The sequence below is a fragment of the Peromyscus leucopus genome, chromosome 2 (assembly GCF_004664715.2).
Source record: "Peromyscus leucopus breed LL Stock chromosome 2, UCI_PerLeu_2.1, whole genome shotgun sequence".
NCBI classification, from domain to species: Eukaryota; Metazoa; Chordata; class Mammalia; order Rodentia; family Cricetidae; genus Peromyscus; species Peromyscus leucopus.
This window is the reverse complement of record NC_051064.1, coordinates 99149594-99173462: the sequence shown is the minus strand read 5'-3', so window position 1 is coordinate 99173462 and position 23869 is coordinate 99149594. Positions and strand designations below refer to the sequence as shown.

General features: G+C 38.2%; 1 protein-coding gene across 1 annotated transcript in view; it reads left to right on the top strand.

The window, feature by feature from the left end:
- Nucleotides 1–23869, top strand: part of LOC114681971 (cytochrome P450 2J6-like) — a 35805-nt gene continuing 11936 nt past the window's right edge. Inside the window, 8 exon segments of the mRNA XM_028855719.2 lie at nucleotides 1–180; nucleotides 183–271; nucleotides 7115–7277; nucleotides 9865–10014; nucleotides 10564–10632; nucleotides 10635–10723; nucleotides 15239–15415; nucleotides 20566–20704. Of these exon segments, the coding sequence (XP_028711552.2) occupies nucleotides 63–180; nucleotides 183–271; nucleotides 7115–7277; nucleotides 9865–10014; nucleotides 10564–10632; nucleotides 10635–10723; nucleotides 15239–15415; nucleotides 20566–20704 (994 nt within the window). The 5' untranslated portion in view covers nucleotides 1–62.

Genomic DNA, 23869 nt, shown 5'->3' with positions numbered 1-23869 from the left:
TAGCAGAGGAAGTCCGTACTAGGAAGGGACCCAGGGAACCAGACCCAGCTCAAACCTTTACCATGCTTGTCACAGATGGCTCCCTGGTGGCTGCCATCTGGGCAGCACTCCATCCTAGGACTCTGCTGCTGACTGCTGTCACCTTCCTGTTCCTGACCAACTACCTAAAAAACAGGCGCCCCAAAACCACCCTCCAGGGCCCTGGCGCCTGCCCTTTGTGGGCAATTTGTTCCAGTTGGATTTGGAGCAGACGCATCTGGTGATACAGCAGGTAAGAAAGGGCTAGGGTGCCTGGCTGTGCCCTGACCCAATCCTGAGCTGCAGGAACAGGATCCTGGCACTGGGGCTGGAGGACACAGTGGTAGGCTGATGCTGGCCCTAGGCTAACTCAGCCAGTAGAGTGGTTTCTAATCTGTGCCTTCATTTATGACACACGATGTTTTGATGCCAAAAGTTGATTTTCTTATCTGTATATGAAAGATCTCCGTTGTTAACCCATTGTGATTTGACAACATACTACCTATGATTTCATTTCTTCTAAGTATGTTAAGTAGATGGATGATAGAATAGTCACCTTGTTAAATAAATGCTGCTGCTTTAAGAATGTATAAGTACCCCCTTCACTTAATTTGTAAGCTCTCATCCAGGAATAAAAAAAAAAAATAAAAAAAAAAACTGCTCTCTTGATCAGAATTTTCTGTAACATCAGTTCTCTCTTATTGACACTAGTTTGGTCTTTGTGCATCCTTGCTGACTGTTCACCTAATGACTTTATCAACTACACAAGTGCAGAAAAAGATGCAATCAAGTCTCCAGCTCCACTGGGAGTCTGGTTGGCCTCCTGCTCTCTTCCTCTCCTTCTCTCTCAGCTGCAATTTGTGTGTGTGTGTGTGTGTGTGTGTGTGTGTGGTGTGTCCTACACATTTAAGATCAGTAGATGTTTTGCTGCACTGACCATCCTCCTTTGCAATGTCCCTTTTTATCTGTAGCAATGTCCTTGCCTAGACAGGGTATGATTCAGGTTTTTAAAGTAATTATTCCTATGTTTTGGTTCCTTATTTATATGTCTACCTCTTACCATTAGCTGGGGAGACTAGATCATTTTGTGTATTTATTGTATATAAGGATATTTACTCCTTATTTTTATTGCTTTCTGTTTGGATTTCTGTTACTTTACTCTTCCATTTTCCCTTCCCTCTGTGTTTCTTGGGCACGTTCCCAGTAGATGCCTTTATCTTCTCTCTCTTTACACCTATTTTACCGTCCTCTCAGCCAGTGTTCTGTGTTATTCAACACTCACATGCCACTCATGGACTTTGCTAACACTACTTCCATGTGTAGTGAAGCTGATACAAGGCTACAAACATAGAGGAGCCTTCTCCCTCTCGGACACACTGCTCAGGTGTTGTCCCCACACTGAGACCCACATCCACACTGACCTGCTCGTCAGTGTCCAGTGCTGCTGGAACTCAAAGGCAGAGGAGTCTGTTGTCTTTGCCCCTTACTCCTCCTCCATTACTGTCTTTTTTCTGACCTTTCAAGTTCAGTTACCTTTCTGATCTCAAGCACTTTCTTTCTCCATTCCTTCAGAGGGCTGTAACAGAAGGAAACTTCTTCACTGTGCCCTCCTCAGAATACCTTTCCCCTCCATTCCCATACTGTCTTTCCGATGGTAGGATACTAGTTTGAAGATCTACTCCACTTAACATTTTTAGATGTTTTCCCACTACATTCTTTTCTTTGTGGCTCCCCCATAAGTGGTAAGTTATTTTTTCTCTGCTTTCAAGATATTTTCTGTTAGTTTCTATATTGATTGTGGTGATTTTGCTTAATTAAGCTTGGTTTCTTCATGGCAGGCTTGTATTTTGTCAGACTAGGTAGTTTCAACCGTTCTTCAAGATTTTTCTCATCTACACTTTCTCTTTCCTGATTTTCGGGAAGAGATGGACATTGAGGCACAGCTATAACATATCTGGTGCTTGTCTGGTGCTGGATCTTGCTGTTTACTATCTGCTTTCTCTGCACGGCCCAAGCTGGTTCTCACATTTGTTTCTTTGCCAAGATCTTCTATCAGATCTCCACTTACACCATTGCAGCGTTCTATCCTTGTTTATTTTATTTCTTTGTTGAGACATGTCGATATTTGAAAAAAATTATGGCAGTTGATTTTTAAAATCTTTCATAATTCTGAATTCCAAAGTGTGTCATCTCAGTAGACTTGAGATGTTCCAGTTTTAAGGTAATTTACTTGCAGAGGTATCCTGTTGGGGATCTGAATACTGCCCTTTTTGAGTGGTGATTGAAAAGTAATTTTGGTTATAAGGGTCTCTTGCATGAATCTGGTGACCTCAGTCTGTGATCCCCACACTCACAGAAATTCACCCCAAAGCCTCATCAGCATAGTCCAGTGAGAATAAGGACAGCTGCAGACCTCAGGGATCCATCAGAGTAAGGTGGTCACGCCTCACCACAGGGCATAAAAGTCAGAGATATCTTCTTCATCTTTTCTATGAGGAAGAGACATCTGTGTTACCATAAGAGAAGGGGAGAAGATCAGATTTCACTACAGGCTCTGCTGCAGACTCTTTGTAACAGTGCAGCTGTGGATCTCACGATTCTGCTCAGAGACTCAGCCCAGATGTGATGCAAAGGTAGTGTGAGTAGCAAGGCTCCACTATGAACTGCACTACTGAGTCCATGGTAGGTTAGAGACGTTAATGTGGTTTTTATGGTGTTAAACTCACAACACACAGAGGCAAAAAGGCAGAGATCTTGTCAGGCTGGTCTGCATTTTTCATGGCTTTGGAAAAAAAAATACTGAATTTCAATTTAAAGTTTACTCTCTGTCAACTGCTGTTTAATTAGTATGATCAAGAAATTATTTTACTTGATCCTGAGTTAATTAAAAATATTGAGATATACCTTCCTTTTGCTGCTAATTAGATGTGACTACAGGCTTAGGTGAAATGCTAGTGTCACACAATGTTCCTGATGACCCCCTGGGGCTCTTCTTCCCATTTGAGTCATTTTTTTATCCATTTACTTTGTCCTTTATGTGAGTTTACATTTTGATATTTCATGTATAAACAAGTGGACTAAAATGGTACAATTTACTTGTAATTATTTGGATTCTTGCATTGGGAAACAATCATCACAGTTGAAGGCCTTCCTTCTGGTTCGAATGCTCCTTTTCCTTTAGGTTCCGTCACAGGCACTCTTGTGAGCTGCCTTCTGGTAGTATTTCCACACTCCACTGAGCAAACTGGTGAGAAGAACAGGATCTAACTTTCCATGTTGGTCCCTGAGGTAATGGCAATGAAAGCCTAAACCCAACATCATTTGACTCTACACTTATTCTCTGGACTTTTTACTCTTTTAACCTCTCAAGATGGAGTTAAATCTAGAGGCTAGATATATAAGAACAAAAACTGATTTGTACCAGAGGCTCACTGAGATGTCCAGTTGCTTTTGGATTACTGCTTTGATTTTCCAGTAGTTTCATTTATATGTATGTATTCTGGTTCATAAAGACGAGGAATTGAAAACAAGACTTTAAGACCTATGATCCAGAAGGCACAAATATAACACCACACTCCTCCATCTTGCCTCCCACCTTACTTTTAATGAGAGCTAATTTTTCCAGGAGCCTGACCTGCTCCTGTTCTTCATGTACTTACCAACATTCCCTTGTTCGGTAATTATAGGCACCATGATGATAAAAGTGATGTTATCTACATTGCATTGTGATAAAACTTGGCATTGATCTTTGAAGGGGAGATATTACAATCAGGTAGAAAGATCTGAGTTCCGTCCCAGAACTACATTTAAAAAGCCCAGTGTAGTAGCCTGGATTTGTAATCTCAAGACTAGGGAGGATCAGACAAGTAAATCTCCCAAGGTCATGGACTAGCCAGCATAGCTTTCTTGGGCAATGATAGACCTTGACTCAAAAGACCAAAAACAAAACAAAAAACATCTCTCCCCTTAGAGAGATGCTAGGATTGAACTCTGGTCTCCATATCATCACATACATATGGACACAAATGAACAAACACAAAAATGCAAGAAACATGTTTAACTTTGAGGAGGCAGAGTTTATGGGTTTCTTGTCCCATTAGGAACACATACAACACACCCACACCACACACACACACACCACACACACACACACACACTCAATGCCAGTGCTTTAAGAATGCAGGTTAAAAACTTCTTACCTACTCTTAAGGAAAATTAATTGTAGAATTTTTTTTTTCAATTTTCTTTCTGGATGACTCTGTTTTGTTTTTCTTAAGTTTAAGAATTTTGAATTAGTGAGTTTTCTCAAGTTGTTCCTTCAATATCCAATGTCTTGTCTCACTAATCTTGTAATGAAATTTCTCTTTTTTTAAACATTCCCTTGCTGATCCTTGTTTCTTACACTACAATGGGAGATTTCATCCCTTATTAATGTTCTGTCCTATTGCTTTCCTTAAATATTTTATTTCATATTTTAATCCATTGTTCTTCATTTTTCTGTTATTAGTTCTATATTTAATCTTGTTTTAGCCTTCTGGACTAGCTTCTATTTTTAAATTATTGTATTTTTTTATGTATTTTGAACTTTGTCTGTGCATTTCATGCCTGCCTAGTGCCACAGATGCCAGCAGAGGGTGTTAGATACCTGGAATGGGAGTTACAACAGCTGTGAGCAGTCATGTGAGAGCTGGAATAGACCCAGATTATCTTGAAGAGCAACCTTCCAACTAAACATCTCTTCAGCTATGGCCTACCTCCCTTTTATCCTCTTTTAAAATTATTGGCTTAACATTAAAAAACCATGTCCTGTCTTCTGACATATCCTGAGACATCATCTGGGTCATTTAATTCACATGAAATAATTGGAGACTGAATTAACACATTTGGAATCATAAGGTAGAAATACGAGTCAATTGACTTCCTGATCTTTACTTAGTTGGTAACAACATAAATTTATTGATTAATCTGTGAAGTATTATATATATATATATATATATATATATATATATATATATATATGCAAAGAGTTGAAGTCATTCACTCAGAACTTAGCTCTGGATACTTCTTAAGTTCAAGTACAAAATCTAAGTGGTACATGTTGTCAGTGAGGAGTCATTTAGATTAACCAAATTTGAAGAGTTTCCAGCACCTCTTCATTGAGTTTTCACCAAAATGAATTAGAAATTTATTGAATAATCATACAACTATTACTGATAGCTCTTAAACTCAAATACATTCACTTATTGGTTCTGCATTTATGACAAGACAGGGCAGACTGACTGTGGTTAAATAAGATTATTAAGGTTATGGATAAGTAACAAAGAGAAAACTGAGTCTAGGCTGTCTTCAATGTCGGTGCAAGATTCTCAGATGAGACCAAATCATGACATATGATTTGACACTGTTCCCACAGATTCAGGTCTAAAGTGGTAGGGCAACAATGCATGGAGATGGGTAGAGACAAGATACTGAAGGGACTGAATCCTTCTCTTTGACACTACTGTTGCATTAGACAGACACAGGTAGACAAAAAGCAGAGCTTGGGTCTACATAGTTCTGACTCTTGAGCACACAGGTGAGTAATATATTTCAAACAACAATGTTATACATTATGCATTTCTTGGGCACTCTCTTCTCTCCAAACTACTTCTTGGTCTCATGGCTGCTCTGCAGTCTATCTCCCATGGAACTCTAAGGCTCTATGGATTCTCAACATTAATGTATTTGTCTTCAATCTTTATAATGCCTGACAACTTCTTCCTCCAGGCAAAAGCTAGGTTTAGCTAGATAACTCTGCTTACAACTTATTTGCTTTCCAGGAATGGTGACCTAACTACAGTGATGATTATAAATAATTGGCTAAAGCACAAAATATGCTGAATACTCACACAGTTTGTATGGCTGTCTGGACTGGTAGGCTCTTGTGTTGGCTCTCACCATGGTTTGTATTTCCAAGCTTTGAACACAGAGCTATTCATTTGTCAAGGTACATGGGCGGCTGGGTGCCTGGAATAAACAGAGTGCTTCTCACAGTGCTATTCTCATTACAACCCACAGAACAATTTGAGGGAGATTTTTTTTTTTTCTCTTTCATAACTCGGGGTCTAATACTTGGAAGAGAGCAGCTGTCCCAGGATCCACAGTCAGTTGACCATACAGCCTACATGTTTTCATCATCCAGATATTCAGAGATGTCTCCACTTCTAGAAATCAAGCCTTTATTACATTTTCCATATCTACTAATGAATAAACAGAGATATTCTCTTCCCTACACAGATACTGTAATTTTCACTCAGGCTTCCATGATTTCTACAACAGATTGTAGGTAGACAGTTCGACTCTGAGGACTAATGCTTTTCATTTTCTACATTCACTAGATTCCAGGTTAGAGAGCTTGCTTTCTTAGACACTTCTAGGGAAACTTGATGCTCATTCAGTTTTTACCGGTGAATGCATGAATGAAAGTATAAGAAGAAATTTAAAATTCTAAAGAGATTGGAAGTTGGTGAGGTGGAGATGAAGAAACTGTACTGAAATATTCCTGTTACATCAAGGTACTTTTTCCACCCAGATGGGCATGGACTCCTCTTAGTTTTAGTCTTATTGTTTACATCTCATGTCTAACAGATGCTGTTGTAGACAGCATCATCCTACAGATAAGCAGACATTTGATTTTCTAAGAAGTCCTTGCAAGCTATACAAAATATGCGCAGAACTTCCTCAGCATTTGTAAGGTCACATGAGTCTTTTTCTCTGCCTTTATTGGACTTTAGAATGGTTGAATGGAGACCTTGTTTATTTGTTGACACTTATATACTTATACCTTCTTTTAGGAGTACATGACAGATGCCCACCCAATTCATACTGTCCTGCACCAATGATTTTTATAAGATACATTCCATTTGAATTTGAATTTGAACTTAGTTCAGAGACAAGAAAACCTTATTAGAAACACTTCCATAGACCAAGGTGCACCCCTCCATTCATATTAACATAGAGATCTCTCAACACATGTCCCATTAGACCCACACATGCCTGCCATCCCTTGATACACTGACACATCAGACTTAACTATGGCTATTGAAATGTTTTTCAGTTTGTGAAGAAGTATGGAAACCTAATTAGCCTGGATTTTGGTAACATCCCCTCAGTGGTCATAACTGGACTGCCCTTAATCAAAGAAGCTTTCACTCAAATGGAACAAAACTTTTTGAAACGTCCCATTACACCACTCAGAGAACGTGTCTTTAAAAACAATGGTAAGTTTACTGCAGCATTGTTGGCTTTAGTGGGTTATTTTTTAAAAAACCCTGAATGTTGATGGAAAATGGAACACATTAGGAGAGGTTCGAGGGAGAGTGTAGGGTGGGAGTGGAAAAAGGGTATGATCAACAAGTACTACATATATGAAACTGTTAAAAATAAAAAATGCATATATTGTTTCTAGTACAGCATGAGGTGTGGATATGATTTGTTAAAAGCACCTCTATGTCTGTAATTTTACAACATTCTTGTAAATAAAATCCTTCATGAAATGTTATCTTCAAAGTCAGCTAGATGCAACATTACCTAAATAAAAGCAACTATCAAAGGATTACAGTGTATCTCTGCAAGAGAGACTTGGAGAAGAGACATGTCCTGCAGAAGAACTCTAGATGTATGGATAGGAAGTAACAGCATTTACCACAGCCAGACATGCTGACTTCACTTCCCTTTCCTACTCCAACACTCTGTCCAAAAAAAAATGGATATGAACAGCTTCTTCCTGGGGCTGCTCATCTTGATTATGGCTCCTTTAACTACATCATTAAAGGCATGCCACACAGGGATCTCTAGCGTTCCAAACAGTGTGAGAATAGACTAGCATGATACATAAGCTAATCATTAAATCAACTTATCTGTCTGAAAGTTGAAAACAGATTCCAACTCTATTAACCTCTAAAAACTTCATTTTTAGCCATTTCTAATTGTTCCTTGAAACAATCAGCCATTAATTGTACATCTTTGACTACATTATCTATTGGGAGAAGCAGAATCATTGGCGTAATTGATTAAGACTGACCAGAATAGATAAAAATTCTTCTCATTGTGTGATACATAATTCATCTAACAAAAAGTCTGAATCAATTAGCTATTTTGATTAAAAACTGTCATTCTACAATAGTAAAGCACTTATCAAAGACATCCAAGGTGCTTAGGATTCAGGAAAAGTTTTTGAAATAATGGTATTCATTTAGTAGTTTGAAAAAAATATACTATACAGATCGAATATCCTTGATGAGACAAGAAAGCAGAGATCTTGAAGAATTGAAAGGTTTTCAGTGTGGCAAGTATAGTATCTGAAGGACATATTCAAGTGGACATAAAACTGTTAAGGTTGGCAAGAAAGAGCCCAGCTCTTGGGTTTCTATCAAAACATCAAGAGAAACTCTTAAGTAGTTTGGGTGGGAGAAAAAAAATCAAATATTACACATTTTCAGGCACACTTAGGATGCCAGGCAGAGAACATAAGAACGATAGCAAAGATATTACCATTGTAAGTTATGAAAGAAGGAGTCTGAACACTCAAGATGACAAAAATGACAGTAGGTTAGACTGGGATGGTGCGTACAGGCTCATGGACTGAAGTCATTCAAGAGAGAAGCCATTATGACATTTGACTTCGATGCCAGGAAAATGGGGTTCTCAGGACACTGCAGGAGCTGTGAGTAATGCAAAGATGACAATGACAGAAGACAGGTCAATGATTAGTGATGTTGACTTCCATTTGAGAGTTTCAGGAATCTAATAATGACATCTGTCATACATGTGGTGAGTGTAAGTTCTGCAACTGGCAATGTTTATAATCAGGAGTGTGATTCAGGAGTGTGTGCCTTCTGGGACAAAGTACAGTTTGACTATCAGAAGGGGTTATTTAAATGATAGGAGTTCACTAGATTTCCTGAAATAAAGTTTAGTATAGAAGAGAGGTTTTAGACCTAGTCTTAAAAAACTCCAATATTTCAAGATTTGATAGTTAAAATAAGACAATAAAAATTATAGGAAATTTCTGGCAAAGAATAAGTAATGTAACTGAAAGTTCCAGAATGAAAAGGAGAGTTTCAGGAAATAAATGACTGAGTTGATGAAAGTATACATGAGATGGAAACCAGGACCTTTCTTTAAAGAATTGAACATTGTGCTGAAAGGTAATATCTGGACAGGAGTTTGGCATTATATGTGCACTGAGACATGCTGGATGCTAATCACACCAGCATGTCCCTCCTCTGCTGCACCTCTGCATTTGTGTATGTATGTGTGTGTGATGAACATTCATCCTTCTTAACTTCTTGAGTCATTTTGTCATCTTTTTAAGTTTGTCTTTGCTAGAACCTCTTCTATAATGTCTTTGTTGCTTTGTTAGCAGTGTGTGCCTTGTCCTATCCATGAGGGCATTCCTGGTACTCATTCTGACATAAATGGACATATTTCTACTAATCAACTTGGGGCTTTAGAACCAAGGAAACTTGAACACCTGACTGCTCACATACTTGTTGTCTTTCAAAGATTACTTTAAATTTATTATCATACTCAGTGTTTTACCAACTGAAATGGACATTTTGCTAATTGGTAATAAACCTGTAGAGGTTCTGTCAGTACAAAATTATATAATACATAAGAAGTACTTACTAAACTAGGTACTGTTGCAAGTCACCAGAATATGTTAGTCACTTACATTGTGATTGTCTGTGGACAGCTATCAATTCACTTATTGGCCTTTCTTCTTCACTGTGCACATGTCTTAGTACTTTTCTAGTACTTTTAACCAGAATCACAGTGCTATAATGCTGAATCTTTTCTTTCCAGGATTGATCATGTCCAATGGCCAGACATGGAAGGAGCAAAGAAGGTTTGCACTAATGACACTCAAGAACTTTGGATTGGGGAAGAAGAACTTAGAGCAGCTTATACAGGAGGAGGCCCTCCATCTTGCAGATGCCATAGGAGAGGAGGAAGGTGAGCCCTTTACAGGGCAGTGCAGGAGGCTGTAGCCCTTTCATTCATTGAACAGATTCTTATTAATTGCCTAAATTCTAGTCTTTGGTCTATACTATGCTAAGCACTGAGGACTGAACAGTGAACATCTAGCCATGCCCTTGTCCCATGAGTTATACAGCTAAGCAAAAAAATGGGTCATTAAGCAAATTGTTGAACTTAAAGCTTGGTTCTCTGTGTGACTTCACAGATGTTGACAAAGGCCTTGAATCATGCCAGATCCCCTGTAGAGGGCTGTAGCTAAACCTTTTCACTTGATGTTCATATTTTATGTCACAGAGTGTAGAATCTTATTAAAAAAAAAAAGAGGGGGGGAAGAAAGGAGGGAAAGAAGGAAGGAACGTAGGAAGGAAGGTAGGAAGGAAATAGGAAAGAAAGAAGGAAGAAAGAAAGAGAAAGGAAGGAAGGAAGGAAGGAAGGAAGGAAGGAAGGAAGGAAGGTAGGAAGGAAGACCAAAGGAAGGAAATAAACCAATATCTTTGAAAGATACATGACCTCTCCCCACCTCAGGACAGCCTTTTGACCCTCACTTCATGATCAACAATGCAGTGTCCAATATCATTTGCTCCATCACCTTCGGGAGCGTTTTGGGTATGAGGACAGTCAGTTTCAGGAGCTGCTGAGATTATTAGATGAAGCCACATGTTTGGAAGCATCAAGGATGTGCCTGGTAAGCTCTTTGTCTTGCATATTTTGGAAAGAATATTGGATTGGGACTGATCAATAAGCAGATACATTCTTCTTTTCATTTGCGAAACTTTTTGAAGCTAATATATAACATCTTAAAAGTTGAGTTTGATACAAACCTATTGGTAATATAAGAACTTAGCATATACACAGCATTTCTAACAATTATATGAACTATTTCAATAATTACATTGGAACATATACATGTACATGGGAATTTCCTTTTTGTAAACAAATAACAATGTTATCATTGACTATGATTATCTCCTTCTATGTCTCTCTTTTGCTACCTCAGTATCACTTTCTGAGTATACTTTCTAGCTCATCAACTTGTTTTAAGATTCTTCTTTATATGCAGTACAGTGTCTGAATGTGTTGTCATTTTCTCTGTGGTTATGTATCTGAGTTGTCCCTAGTTTTAGTATAATATTCATGAATATTCTGGTGCCAATGTTCAAGACAACACATCCACTCATCTGGGTCTTCATTTAGTGAAATTTTTTAAAAGTTATTTGTTATATTTTTAATATTATAATACAATATTACCATCTCTTCCTTCTCTTTCTTTCCTCCAAATACTTTCAAGTAGCCCTCCTTTCTCTCTTCAAATCTGCAGCCTCAATTTTTCATTAACTATTGATTCTTATGTACATTTTCAAATATATATATATATGCGTGTGTGTATGTGTATAAGATATATATATATGAGATATATATATATATGAGATATATATATATATATGATATATATATATATATATATATATCCCTAAATAGTCTGTGTAATGTGACTTTCATATATGTTTTCAAGGATGATGAATTGGTATTGGATAACCAATTGATGGACTCTTCCTGGGGAAGACATTTTCTATCATTCTCAGCATTCCTTAGTTGCCTGTAGTTCTTTGTGTGGGTTTGGGTCTCATAGGTATGCTTGTTGCTATTGTCCTTTGTTCAGCTCAAAAATACTTTTTATTTCTTTTGTATCTGGTAAGAGCTCATGTGTGGTGTAGAATATGTTCCATTTTAGATAAGGTTCTATGTGTATGTTTCTGTTGGAAGGAATTCCTCTAGCTGTCTCTTAAGACAGTTTTATCTACAGTGTATTTGATCCTTTCTCCCTTTGATTTTCAATGTGAAGGAGCTATCTAGAGATCAGAGCAGCTTACTGAAATCACCCTGTATTACCTCAGCATTCCTCTGGCATTTTATCTTCACTATTGTTGATTCTGTGAATTTGGTAGCCCTGAATTTGATTTGAGTCTTGTTTAGTTGTAATTGTCCTGATTGTTCTCTTTATGAATTTATAGTGCCTTTTTAAAAGTCACTTTCAACTAGTTTGGACTTGAAATCTACTTTCTCAGATACCAGAATAGTTAGAACTGTATGTTCTTTAATTTTCTTTTGCTTGATTATAGCTTATTTTCTCTCTAATAACTCTCAGGCTGTGGGTGCACTTGCCTGTAAGATGTGTTTCTTAGAAACAATATGTTATTCTATGTTTCTTCATCTATGTCCCCCATGCCCAGTGTGTGTGTGTGTGTGTGTGTGTGTGTGTGTGTGTGTGTGTGTGTTAGAGCCATTGATATTAAAGGTTGTTGTTGAGAAATCCCCACTTACTACGATAATTTTGACTGTTGTTTTTCTAGTTGCTTGAATTAGTGTTCATTGTTTGTTTTCTACTCTACTGCTCTTAGATTGGCTTGTTAGTTGTGCTAATTATAACAAATTTCTTAATATCTCTCATTAGTTGGCCATTTTGTGTAATTTATTGTTTCCTGTGCTCATGAGTGACATTGCTTTTGTTCCTCTTCTGTGTGAAATACTGCTTTCATCACCTACCCCTTGCTGGCATAGTGTGATTGGGTACACAAGGCTTCCAGAGAAAATGGATCTGAAGTACAGTTACTGGTCCCCCACAAGTTCCCTTTCCCTCTAAGACCTCCTGTTTCTATGCATCCACTTCTCCATGATGCACCGAAAAGTAGATTTATTCTACCTTATCCTATGCCCACAAGCATTTTCTCCTCAAGTTCAGGGATGCCCTCACTAAAAACTGATAAGCTGGTTAGTATGTGTTATAGGTAAGAAAAGAATTTGATCTGTTGCTCTTATTGTCTACAATATATCATGTTCCTTGTTTTAATGGTGGTAGTTCCAAGCCCAGCAGCTCCTTTGCTTTCCTCCTAGTCAGCAGAGCCTAGGAAGTCAATAAAGTTCAGTGAGTGCCAAGCCAACTTCTAGCTCATGTACTGGGGGAAAATGACAGAAGGAACAAAAAGGCAGTAAAGAGTGATAATAAATATTCTTGATATAACAAATTATATGAGGCACTTTGATAGACACTGCAAAAGTACATGTCCATTAATTGTCACAGTGGCCCTCTACATATAAAATAATGCCATATGATGTGTGAAACCTGGTTCTGCTGGGGATATCTTTCTGAATGCTGTGAAATATGTTGCTCTGATTGATAAATAGAATGCTGATTGGCCAGTAGCCAGGCAGGAAGTATAGTGTAGGTGGAATAATCAGAGTGGAGAATTCTGGGAAGTGGAAGGCTGAGTCAGGAGACAATGCCAGCCGTCACCATGAGAAGCAGCATATAAAGATACTGGTAAGCCACAAGCCATGTGGCAATGTACAAATTTATAAAAATGGGTTAATTTAAGATGTAAGAACTAGACAGCAAGAAGCTTGAGCCATTAGGCCAAACAGTTTAAATAATATAAGCGCTGTGTGTTTATTTGGGTACTAGCGGCCGACCAAAGGAGCTGAATGGAAAACTTTAGCTACAAGGTACAAAGGTATGCAAGCAAATATAGACAGTAATCCATCAGACCTCTGTGAAATGCTTTGTGTGTCATACACACAGACAGAGTGACACTCCACTGGTAAAGAGTATAATGCTAACATTACTTAATGTTAATAATATTAAATACTGATATAATTTAATGTTATTAATAATATCAAATATGTGAATACTTTTATATTTTTAATAATATTGCTAATAGCAATAGGTATTGACATACTTTGGTATATTATTATTATAGTTATCAAATCCTGAGGTAGCAGAAGGAACAACCACACATTTGCCTCATTTTAAGTATTGTTAATTTTTCACTGTGCTATGCAATCTGTTTCCCACTAAATATTATTGAAACTTAATTCACCATCAATTTTACTGAAGTAAAGATTTCCATCTCAACCTATGAAAATTGAATTGTGTTGGGAACACCAACATACACAGCTACCCACACAATACATATTAGTGGTAATTTCTGTGAGGGAAAATAAATCCTGACAAAGAATTAGAAAGAAGCCTATCTCTGTAATCAAGTAGGAGAGCTCTGAAGACGTGACTTTTGAGCATTACTGTCATGAAATGAAGGACAGGGATCATACTAGTTTCAGAGATACTTTCTAGTCACAATGAATACCAACTGCTTAGACCCGAAAAAGAAATTCACTCAATATGATCATAGATGCAACCCTGGCTGGACAGTGTAGAGAAACAAGGATAATGAAGAAGATTTGGAGGGTTGCTTCTCTGTAGGGCTTACAGTACAAGACGCTATTCTGATTTTGAGTGTGGTGGATTGTTTTCAAGGACTGTCATTCAAGGAGTGAAGTCATGTAATAAAATTGGTAAATGTTTGTAACACAAATCTTAATGGGTCTTATTAATAAAAACAAACCTGGTGCCAGTTATTGGGGTGAATGCTGGAAGATCAGAGAAACAGAACCAGCCACAGCTAACCTCACCTTGCAAATTCCTCAGCTGATCTTCTTTCCTCAAACTAGAAGCCTCTGTATCCTCATCTGAATGAATCTCAGCTGAACTACTGCTCAAAAGCCTAAAAGCTTAACCAGCTCTAGTTCCTGGTTTTCATGGCTTATATGCCTTTCTGCTTCCTGCCATCATTTCCTGGAATTAAAGGCTCTTGTTACCACGCCTAGCTGTTTCCAGTATGGCTTTGAACTCACAGAAGTCCAGACAGATCTCTGCCTCTGGAATGCTAGGATTAAAGGCATGTGTGCCATCATTTTCTGGCTTCTATAGCTAGTGGCTGTTTCTGTTCTCTGACCCCAGATAAGTTTATTAGGGTGCACAATATTTTGGGGAACACAATATCACCACAAATGTTCCTTCTATTTGAAAAAATGATCTGAGAAGGTATGAATAGTGGAATCACAAAAATAACTGAATAGAATGCCAGAATTCAGATAGGCAAGGTGATGGTATAGGACCAGGGCGCAAGGGCAGGGCTGGTGGAAAGTGGACTGGTGCTTCATATGTTTTGCAGGACATAGCTGAAACACCTGTGTATGCAGCGGTGACAGGAAAACCAGAAACCAAGATGGCCAGAAATTGAACTAAAAGTAACCAAGATGGCCAAAAATTGAACTAAAAGTAACAGAGGGAAGGACAAGATTGTTTAGAAATGTAGAAAATATTCCACTGTGTCTCCAAGACTTTCTTATTTTTCTTTATAAGCTCTACAATGTCTTTCCATCCATAATGAAATATCTTCCTGGATCACATCAAACAGTTTTCAGAAACTGGGAAAAGCTGAAATTATTTGTTTCCCGTATGATGGACAGTCACCGGAAAGATTGGAATCCTGTTGAGCCAAGAGACTTCATTGACTCTTTCCTTACAGAAATGGCAAAGGTGAGGAAGATGCTGCCTGGGTCTTTTTAGAAAAAAAAATGATGGTTTAGTAGTTTCCAATTGATGTTGCATCATGTTGCCATATATTTAATGGTATGACTTTGCACTAATTCAGTGCTGGATGAATCTCTATGTTTGTTGGCCAGCTGAGCTTCTTCTGAAGATTATAGAGATCCTATCACCACAATGCTCCAACTTCTCAGAGGGCACTGATATTCCTTGCCATGGCTCTTTCTTCCATCTTCAATATTAAGCTTGTAGAATCTTTCCTATCCCATCATCTGTTTCCATCTTTATATCCCCTCTTTCTAGTTCTTATGCCCAAGTCCCCTCTAATAAGAATTATTCAGGCTAATATTCTTCTCTCAAATTAATCACATCTGCAAAATCTATTTTAGCTTAGCAAGTACTATGCACAGGTTATAAAATGAAGATCTGGACATCTTGGTAGGTTAATGATTAACATGCTATGAGAATATAAATTATGAATAGTATTTTAGAAACACATAGTAGCATTATTCCTGAAATGTTATTAGAAGTGAAGGTTTCAGAGGCCAGAGTGCTAACCATTATACCATGGAACTAGCACAGTTTTAAAAATTCTACTACAGAACTCCTACAGATGATAAACAGCTATAGTGAAGTGGATGGACACAAAATTAACTGAAAAAAAAATCAGTAACCCTCAGACATATAGATGATCAGGGAAAGAATACCTTTCACAACAGCTACAAATAATATAAAATATCTTGGGATAACTATAGCCAAGTGAAAAAACTCTATGAAAAGAACTTCTGTCTTTGAAGAAGGAAATTGAGGAAGATATCAGAAGATGGAAAGATCTCCCATGCTCATAGACCAGTAGGGTTAACATAGGAAAAATGACCATCCTACCAAAAGCAGTCTACAGATTCAATGCAATCCCCATCAAACTTCCAACACAATTCTTTACAGACATTGAGAGAACAATACTCAACCTCATATGGAAAAACAGAAAACCCAGGGTAGCTAAAACAATCCTCTACAATAAAAGAACTTCTGGAGATATCACTATCCCTGATTTCAAGCTCTACTATAGAGTTATAGTAAGAGAAACCACATGATTATTGACATAAAAAGAAAGGTTGATCAATGAAGTCAAGTCAAAGACCCAGACACAAATCTGCACACCTGTGGACACCTGATTTTTTTTTACAAATAAGCCAGAATAATACAACGGAAAAAAAGAAAAAGAAAGCATTTTCCATAAATGGTACATGTCCAACTGGATGTCAGCATGTAGAAGAATGCAAATAGATCAATATCTGTCACCCTGCACAAAACTCAAGTCCATTTGAATCAAAGACTTCAACATAAAACTATATACACTGGACTTAATAGAAGAGAAAGTAGGGAATAACCTTGAACACATTGGCACAGGAGACAACGTCCTGAACAGAATATGAATACTGCAGACACTAAGATCAACAATTAATAAATGGGAGCTCATGAAACTGAAAAGTTTGTGTAAGGCAAAGGATACCATCAATAGGACAAAATGCAACCTACAGAATGGGGAAAGATTTTACCAATTTCACATCCGACAAAGGGCTAATTTCAAAAATATATAGAATTCAAAAAGTTAGATGTCAACAAACCAAGTAATACAATTTTTGAAGTAGAGTACAGATCTCAACAGAGGAATCACAAATTGGCAAGAAACACTTAGAGAAATGTTCCGCATCCTTAGTCATCAAGGATATGCTAATCAAAATGATTCCAGGATTCCATTTTGCAGCTGTCAAAATGGCTAAGATCAAAAACAAAAGTGACAGCTCATGTTGGGGAGGATGGGGAGCAAGAGGAACATTCCTCTATTGCTGGTGGGAGTGAAAACTTGCACATCCATTTTGGAAATCAATATGGCAGTTTCTCAGAAATTTGCCAATCAGTCAACCTTAAGATCTGATCATGATTTGCTAGGTTCCTGACTACGAGTATAGCAGGATATCATTAAGAATCATTTCATGACTCTCAGGTATATACCCAAAGGAAGACCAATCTTACCACAAGGACACTTGTTCAAATATGTTCATACTAGCTTTATTTGTGATAGCCAGAAAGTGCAAACAACAAGATGTCCCTCAACCAAAGAAGGGAGAAAGAACATGTAGTACATTTACACAATGAAGTATTAATCAGCTGTTAAAAAAATAACATCGTGAAATTTGCAGGCAAATGGAACAGGGAAAAAAAATCATTCTGAGTGAGGTAACCCAGACCCAGAAGACAAAGATGCTCTGTACTCACTCATAAGTGAATATAAGTAAAGGATAATCATGCTGCAGTCCACGAGCCTAGAGAGACTAAAAAGCAAGGAGGACTCAAGGGAAGCATGACTCCCTGGTAAGGGAAAATAGAATATATGTCATGGGTAGACAGGGCAGGTGGGGATGAGAACAAGAGAGATAAGGTAGGGGGAGGATGGGGGAAGAGAGTGTGGGAGAGACAAATGGAACTGGGAGCCATCTTAGGGATGAGCTAAAAACCTAGTTCAATGGAAACTCAACAGAACCTATGAGGGTGACCCTAGCTAAAATGCCTAGCAATGGAGAATAAGTATCCTGAATGGGCCATCTCCTGTAACCAGGCAAGATTTACAGTGGATGAGACACCAACCCTTGACACAAAAACCCCAACCTATGAATTGTCCTGCCTGTAAGATATTCTGGAGTAAAGGTGGTACAGAAATTGTAGATGTGGCTAACCAGTGACAGGTCCCACTTGAGACCCATGCCAGGAGAGGGAGCCCATCTGTTACACTGCCTAGAGGGCCAGGAACCAGAGGCTGGATAACCCAGAGACCTAGGATAGAATCAAACACAACCAGAAAAAAAAAATCAATGAAATGATTCCTAATGATATTCTGCTATACTTGCAGACAGGAGCCTAGCAAAGTCATCATCAGAGAGGCTTCATCCAGCAATTGATGGAAGCAGATGCAGGACCCACAGCCAAGCATTAGGCAGAGTTCAAGAATCCTGCAGAAGAGGGAGAAGAAGATTCCAGAGGACTCAAGAAAACCCACAGAATCAACTAACCTGGGCTTGTAGAACCTCAAAGACACTTAAAAACAGGGAGCCTTCATGGATCTGACCTAGGCCCTCTACATGCATGTTATGGTTAGTGTAGCTTGGTCTTCTTATGGGATTCCTAACAGTGGGAGTGAGTACTATATCTGACTCTCTTGCCTCCATTTTGGATCCCTTTCCTTCTACTGGCTTGACTTGTGCAGCTTTAATATGAGGGGAGGTGCCTAGTTTTATTACAACTTGATATGCCATTTGCAGCCATTTGCATGTATGAGTTGCCTCTGAATCATTGTGACTTTACTCACAGAAGCAACTTAAGAGATTAAAAATGTATTTTGTTTCACAATTTCAGAGGCTATTGATTCATTATGACAGAGAAGAAATGGCAGAGCAGCTTAGCTCATGGTAGCAGAGGGGTGTGCTGAAGCCTGCACATCATTGTGTACCAGGAAGAAGAAACAAAGACAGAGTCCAGGACCTTGGTATAACATGGAATCTGTCACCTCCTAATTCTCCTGAACCTCTGTATTAGTCACAGTAACTAGGAACCAGCATTCAAAACGTGAACCTGAAGGGGATTATTTACATTCAGTTTATAACACTAATTGTATTGTTATAACCTCAGTAGGCCTCTGGGGAATCCACATCACAGCATCTTCATAGAATCTTTGACTCACTGGATTCCTGGTTTCTCCTCTAACAAAATGTAAAATGATACATGCCTTTCTACCCTCTCTCTTATTTCATCTTCCTGGCATAATATCAATAGAAGTAAAATTATATCCCTAGAGAAGGAAGCAAATTATTTACCATCTGGAGTTTAGGTGTGAGACCATCAACATTAAGAGCAACATTAACAAATTGATGATTCCAGAGAAAGTTAGTAAAGATAATATTACCTTCTAAAGGACAACAGGTAGGACCTGAGAGGGTTTGATAATAAAAGACTAATACAGGAAACCAGCGAGCATGATGATTTCATTTTATTCTTTCTGTAGTGAACAAAAGTTGTGAAAATTCACTGTATTCCTATTTCATGTCACAGAATTTATCATGCTTAAGAAGTGTGTTGTATTATTCAAGATTTTTTAGAGGAACAAAACTGATAGAATATATAATAATATATGTGTGTATATATATTCTTTCTCTTGTTGACAGGCATTGTTAAATTAGCTGTATCACAGCCTATAAGACATTCTAATATGTATGTATGTGTGTGTGTGATTATACACACACACACACACACACACACACACACACACACACACACATATATATACATATATTGGACTTATTAGAGTAACAAAGTATGTGGTCCAGCTAGTCCAACAGTGGCTTTCTACCAGCAGAAACTATGAGAATCCAGTAGTTCAGTTCACAAGGCTGGATGTCTCAGGTAGTCTTCATTGTATTCAAGAATCCTAAAGAAGTAGGCTCTAAGGCCAGTGAAAGCATTGACTTGCCAGTGAGTGTAAGGACAAGTAGGTGAAGAGTAAACACTATCTTCTTCCATGTCCCCTATATGCCACCAGAAGGTGTAGCTGATTTAAGGTGGACCTTCCCACCCATATCAAAATACCTAGTTAAATAGAGGTCTCCCCACTTTAAACGATTTAACTAAGAAAAATCCCTCACAGGTATACCTAACCACTTGGGTTTCAGTTAATTCCAGATATAGTCAAGGTGACACCAAGAACAACCATCACAAGTGTTATTCTCTTGTTATAAAACTGAAGTGGAGAAATGTAAAGTGAACACTCCAGGCCATGCCGTGACTTAGTAATGTAAATGATACATGAAACCAAGTGCTCCTTTGTATCCAATTATTTACCATTTTACTATAAGCTTCTTCAAAATTATAATCATAAGAAAACAATTGTCTTTGCTTTTACCCACTCATGTGCTTTTGATCAACCTCTCACTTGAAGGAGAACAATACTACCCAAAGAGGTCAAAGGGAATGTCCTTCTGAAAGATTCCTTCTGTATTTGTTTCCCAGTTTCAAGATTCTGTTCTTGAGATAATCATAAATCCTCTAACTAAAAATAAAATACAATAAATACACACTGTCTTTTCCAGTACCCAGACAAAACTACAAGTTTTAATGAAGAAAACCTCATCTGCAGCACTCTGGACCTCTTCTTTGCTGGAACAGAGACAACATCCACGACACTGCGCTGGGCTCTGCTCTACATGTCTGTAGACTCAGAAGTTCAAGGTCAGCATATGCTGAATGTGCCTGGACAAGACACAGTGGTGCTTCTGGAAGTCATTGCTTAGATGTGGCCAAAAGCTAAATAGATTAGAAGCTAGAATAGAATACATGGAACAGCTGTGAGGAGAAGTGTCCTTAGAAAGGGTCTTTGTATATTCTTTCAGGATTCTGATAATTCACAGGTACAGACTTTATACTTTATACTCTATGCTTTGAAGAATGTTTAATTCTTGGGGAATATAAAGAAATCAGTAATGAGGTTCATTGGGTACCAGCCCCTCGGACCACTTCAGGGTCCAGAAAAATGCTACAGCAAGCGAGGGAAACCTAAGAAACTGAGGGTGAATGGATCAAGTCACATACTCATTCTTCTTAGCATGTCTCTTTATTGTTCTGCCTATTCATCTAATTTTCTTGTCCTAATTCTAAATCCTTCCTAGCTTCTTCTCTAGCCTAAAAAACTCTTCTTTCACAGGAGGCTTGAAGCAATTGAAAAAATTACAAGAGTTACTTGTCATTGGTCAAAAGCACATTCCTAGGGTGAGTGATGAGGACAGAGCCATTTATCATGACAACACAGGTCTCCAAGGTTACAGGAGTAAGACTGTGACTAGATGGGGGGTGCACAGTGCCCAATGACAACTTTGAAACACAGGTCTATTGTCAGCAGATTTGGCAAGTGAAGAATTGGTCTGATTTTCTTAGGGTGCTTTATATGGATAACCATGGTTGGACACCTGCAACTCCGACCTTGTGCATAGCTGTAAAGTTTTAAACTTATGATGTATTTACAAAAAGTCTTTAGGGTGTTTTGAACTTGCTCTGAGGTACAGATGAGATAATTGTGTACAGTTAGTCTCAGCAAAAGAACAAAGCAGGCTTTTATGTGTCTACAGTCCTTGTGGGACAATAAATCTACGTATGAAGCATAGCCTGGTATATTTTCTATGTATCAATTTTATACAGCTAAATGAGAAGTCATCTTTCTGACCATCCATGAATATGTGTGCCCAACAGATGGAATATATACATGAGATAAACAAACAAGCATTGGGAGAACAGCCATAGCTATTCTTAGGGAAGAACAAAAATGGCATATGAGAGAAATTACAGACAGGAGCAACTGGTCATTAACAGTCAGTAACTCCATGGCCTTGCCAGATGTCATTCCCCATCAGAGAGTCTGGTGGGTTGGCCTCCTGAACACTAGTTGTCACCTGCTATATACTCCCATGGACTCCTGCTACCAGCAGCTTTCAATAAATCAGCTGCCAATGAAGTTGGTTACAACAAAAAGTGGCACAGTCTAATGAATATTCATTCAGTCCCTCCTTTCTTTTCAACATTGACTTCCTATTTTGCCCAGAATACCATCCAGATGCCTCACTCAGATACCTGTCCTCCTGTGATGTTACCTCTTTCTGTCCAGGCTCCACCATACACACTCTGCATGTTGCCTCCATGCATTACATTTTCTCCATTGTCATTGTCCTTATTCTTGCCTGTAAGAATGGTATCGGGCTTTCTCCCTAACAAGAATGTTCCATCCCATTTATTTATTTATTTATTTATTTATTTATTTATTTATTTAGATTTCAGAAGACTCTTCTCAGATACTGCCTCCTAAGATGGTATAAATTCTGCTAAGCACTGACTACCCGGCAAATTGCTGCCATGCTCTCCCCTGAGATATGACCCAGTGTGTACCATTATGGGGTTTTACACGTTGTTTATGCCTCCCCAGGGACTCTCATCCCTTCCCATCCCATTATTTTTATTCCTCCAGATTATAGAAGAGTTAGTTTATCAGGTGGGATACAAGAATATTTTCATGTCAGAAAAATTCCAAATTCTGTTGAGAGTTTGTGAGTGAGGCATAAAGTCACTGTAGCACATTCAAGACAACTATTTTTGCCAAAGATGAAGAGTAGTGATCACATTGTTTTTCAGGTAGTAAAGATAAATCTGTCATTCCTTGGGCTCCATACACTTTTTGATACAGGATCTTTCTCTGACCTGGAACTCACCAAGTATGCAAGACAGTCTGACCAGTGAGTCACAGGAATCTGTCTGTCTATGTCTCCCCAGTAAGCTGGGATTAGAAGTGCATGTCACCATGCCTGGACTGTTTACATGAATTCTGGGGATCAAACTCAGACTCTCATATTTGCATGGCTATAAATTTACTGACTGAGCTTTTTCCATAACCAATCTTTCTCTTTCTTGATGCAAAATGTACACATTAGTTTCTATATGTATTTATATGTATCTTACCTACATTGCTATTGTTGTGATAAAAAAACAATAGTCAAAACTAACTTATATATGTGAGAGTCTATTTTTACTGACAGAGTCTATAACTATGCAGAAAGTATGGCAGTGGGTATCCTGAGCAAGAACTGAGACATCATATCTCAACTTCAAAAACAAAGCAAAGAGAAAACCTGAAGTAGAACAAGTAGAGAAATCCTCAAAACCATCCCCAGTGACATAATTCCTCCAGCAAGGCTCTGCCTCATAAAGGTTCCATGGCTTCCCCAATAGTACCATCACCTAGGACTAAGTAATATAAAACTAGAGCCTATACAGTACATTTAATCTTCTTCATTTGGGCATTTGCTCCTATAGGGTCATGGCTGTTAGGATGAAAAATGCATTTAGTCTAACTTTGAAAGTCCCCATAATCTTTAACAGCCTCAATACTGTTCAGAAATCCAAAGTCTGTTCTAAGACTCAAGTCAATCTCTTAACTGTGACTCATTGTAAAACTCTAAAACATATTTATATATGTCTACCATAAAGTGGCCGAGAATATATATATTCCCATTCCGACAGTGAAGAATTGATGTATAGTGAGGAAATATTGAAACAAAGAAAGACTAAAACCCAACAGGTCAAATACCAAATCCTGTAAGTCCATGGCTGATGTCTGAAAATTTAGTTTCATGGGACTGAAGGAGCTCTACCCATTTAACTTTGTTGCCTACATCATAAATCTCTTTCTAGGGCTAGTTACACCCCCTGTATGCAGCCTCCTTTGAAGGTATCTCATGGGTCTACCATCTCCAATGCTTTAGGAGCTCTACTGCAACCCAGCCTTCACTTTAAAATCTCCATGCAATAACCCTTAATGGCCTTCTAATCATGACTCTACTGTTAGATGTTACC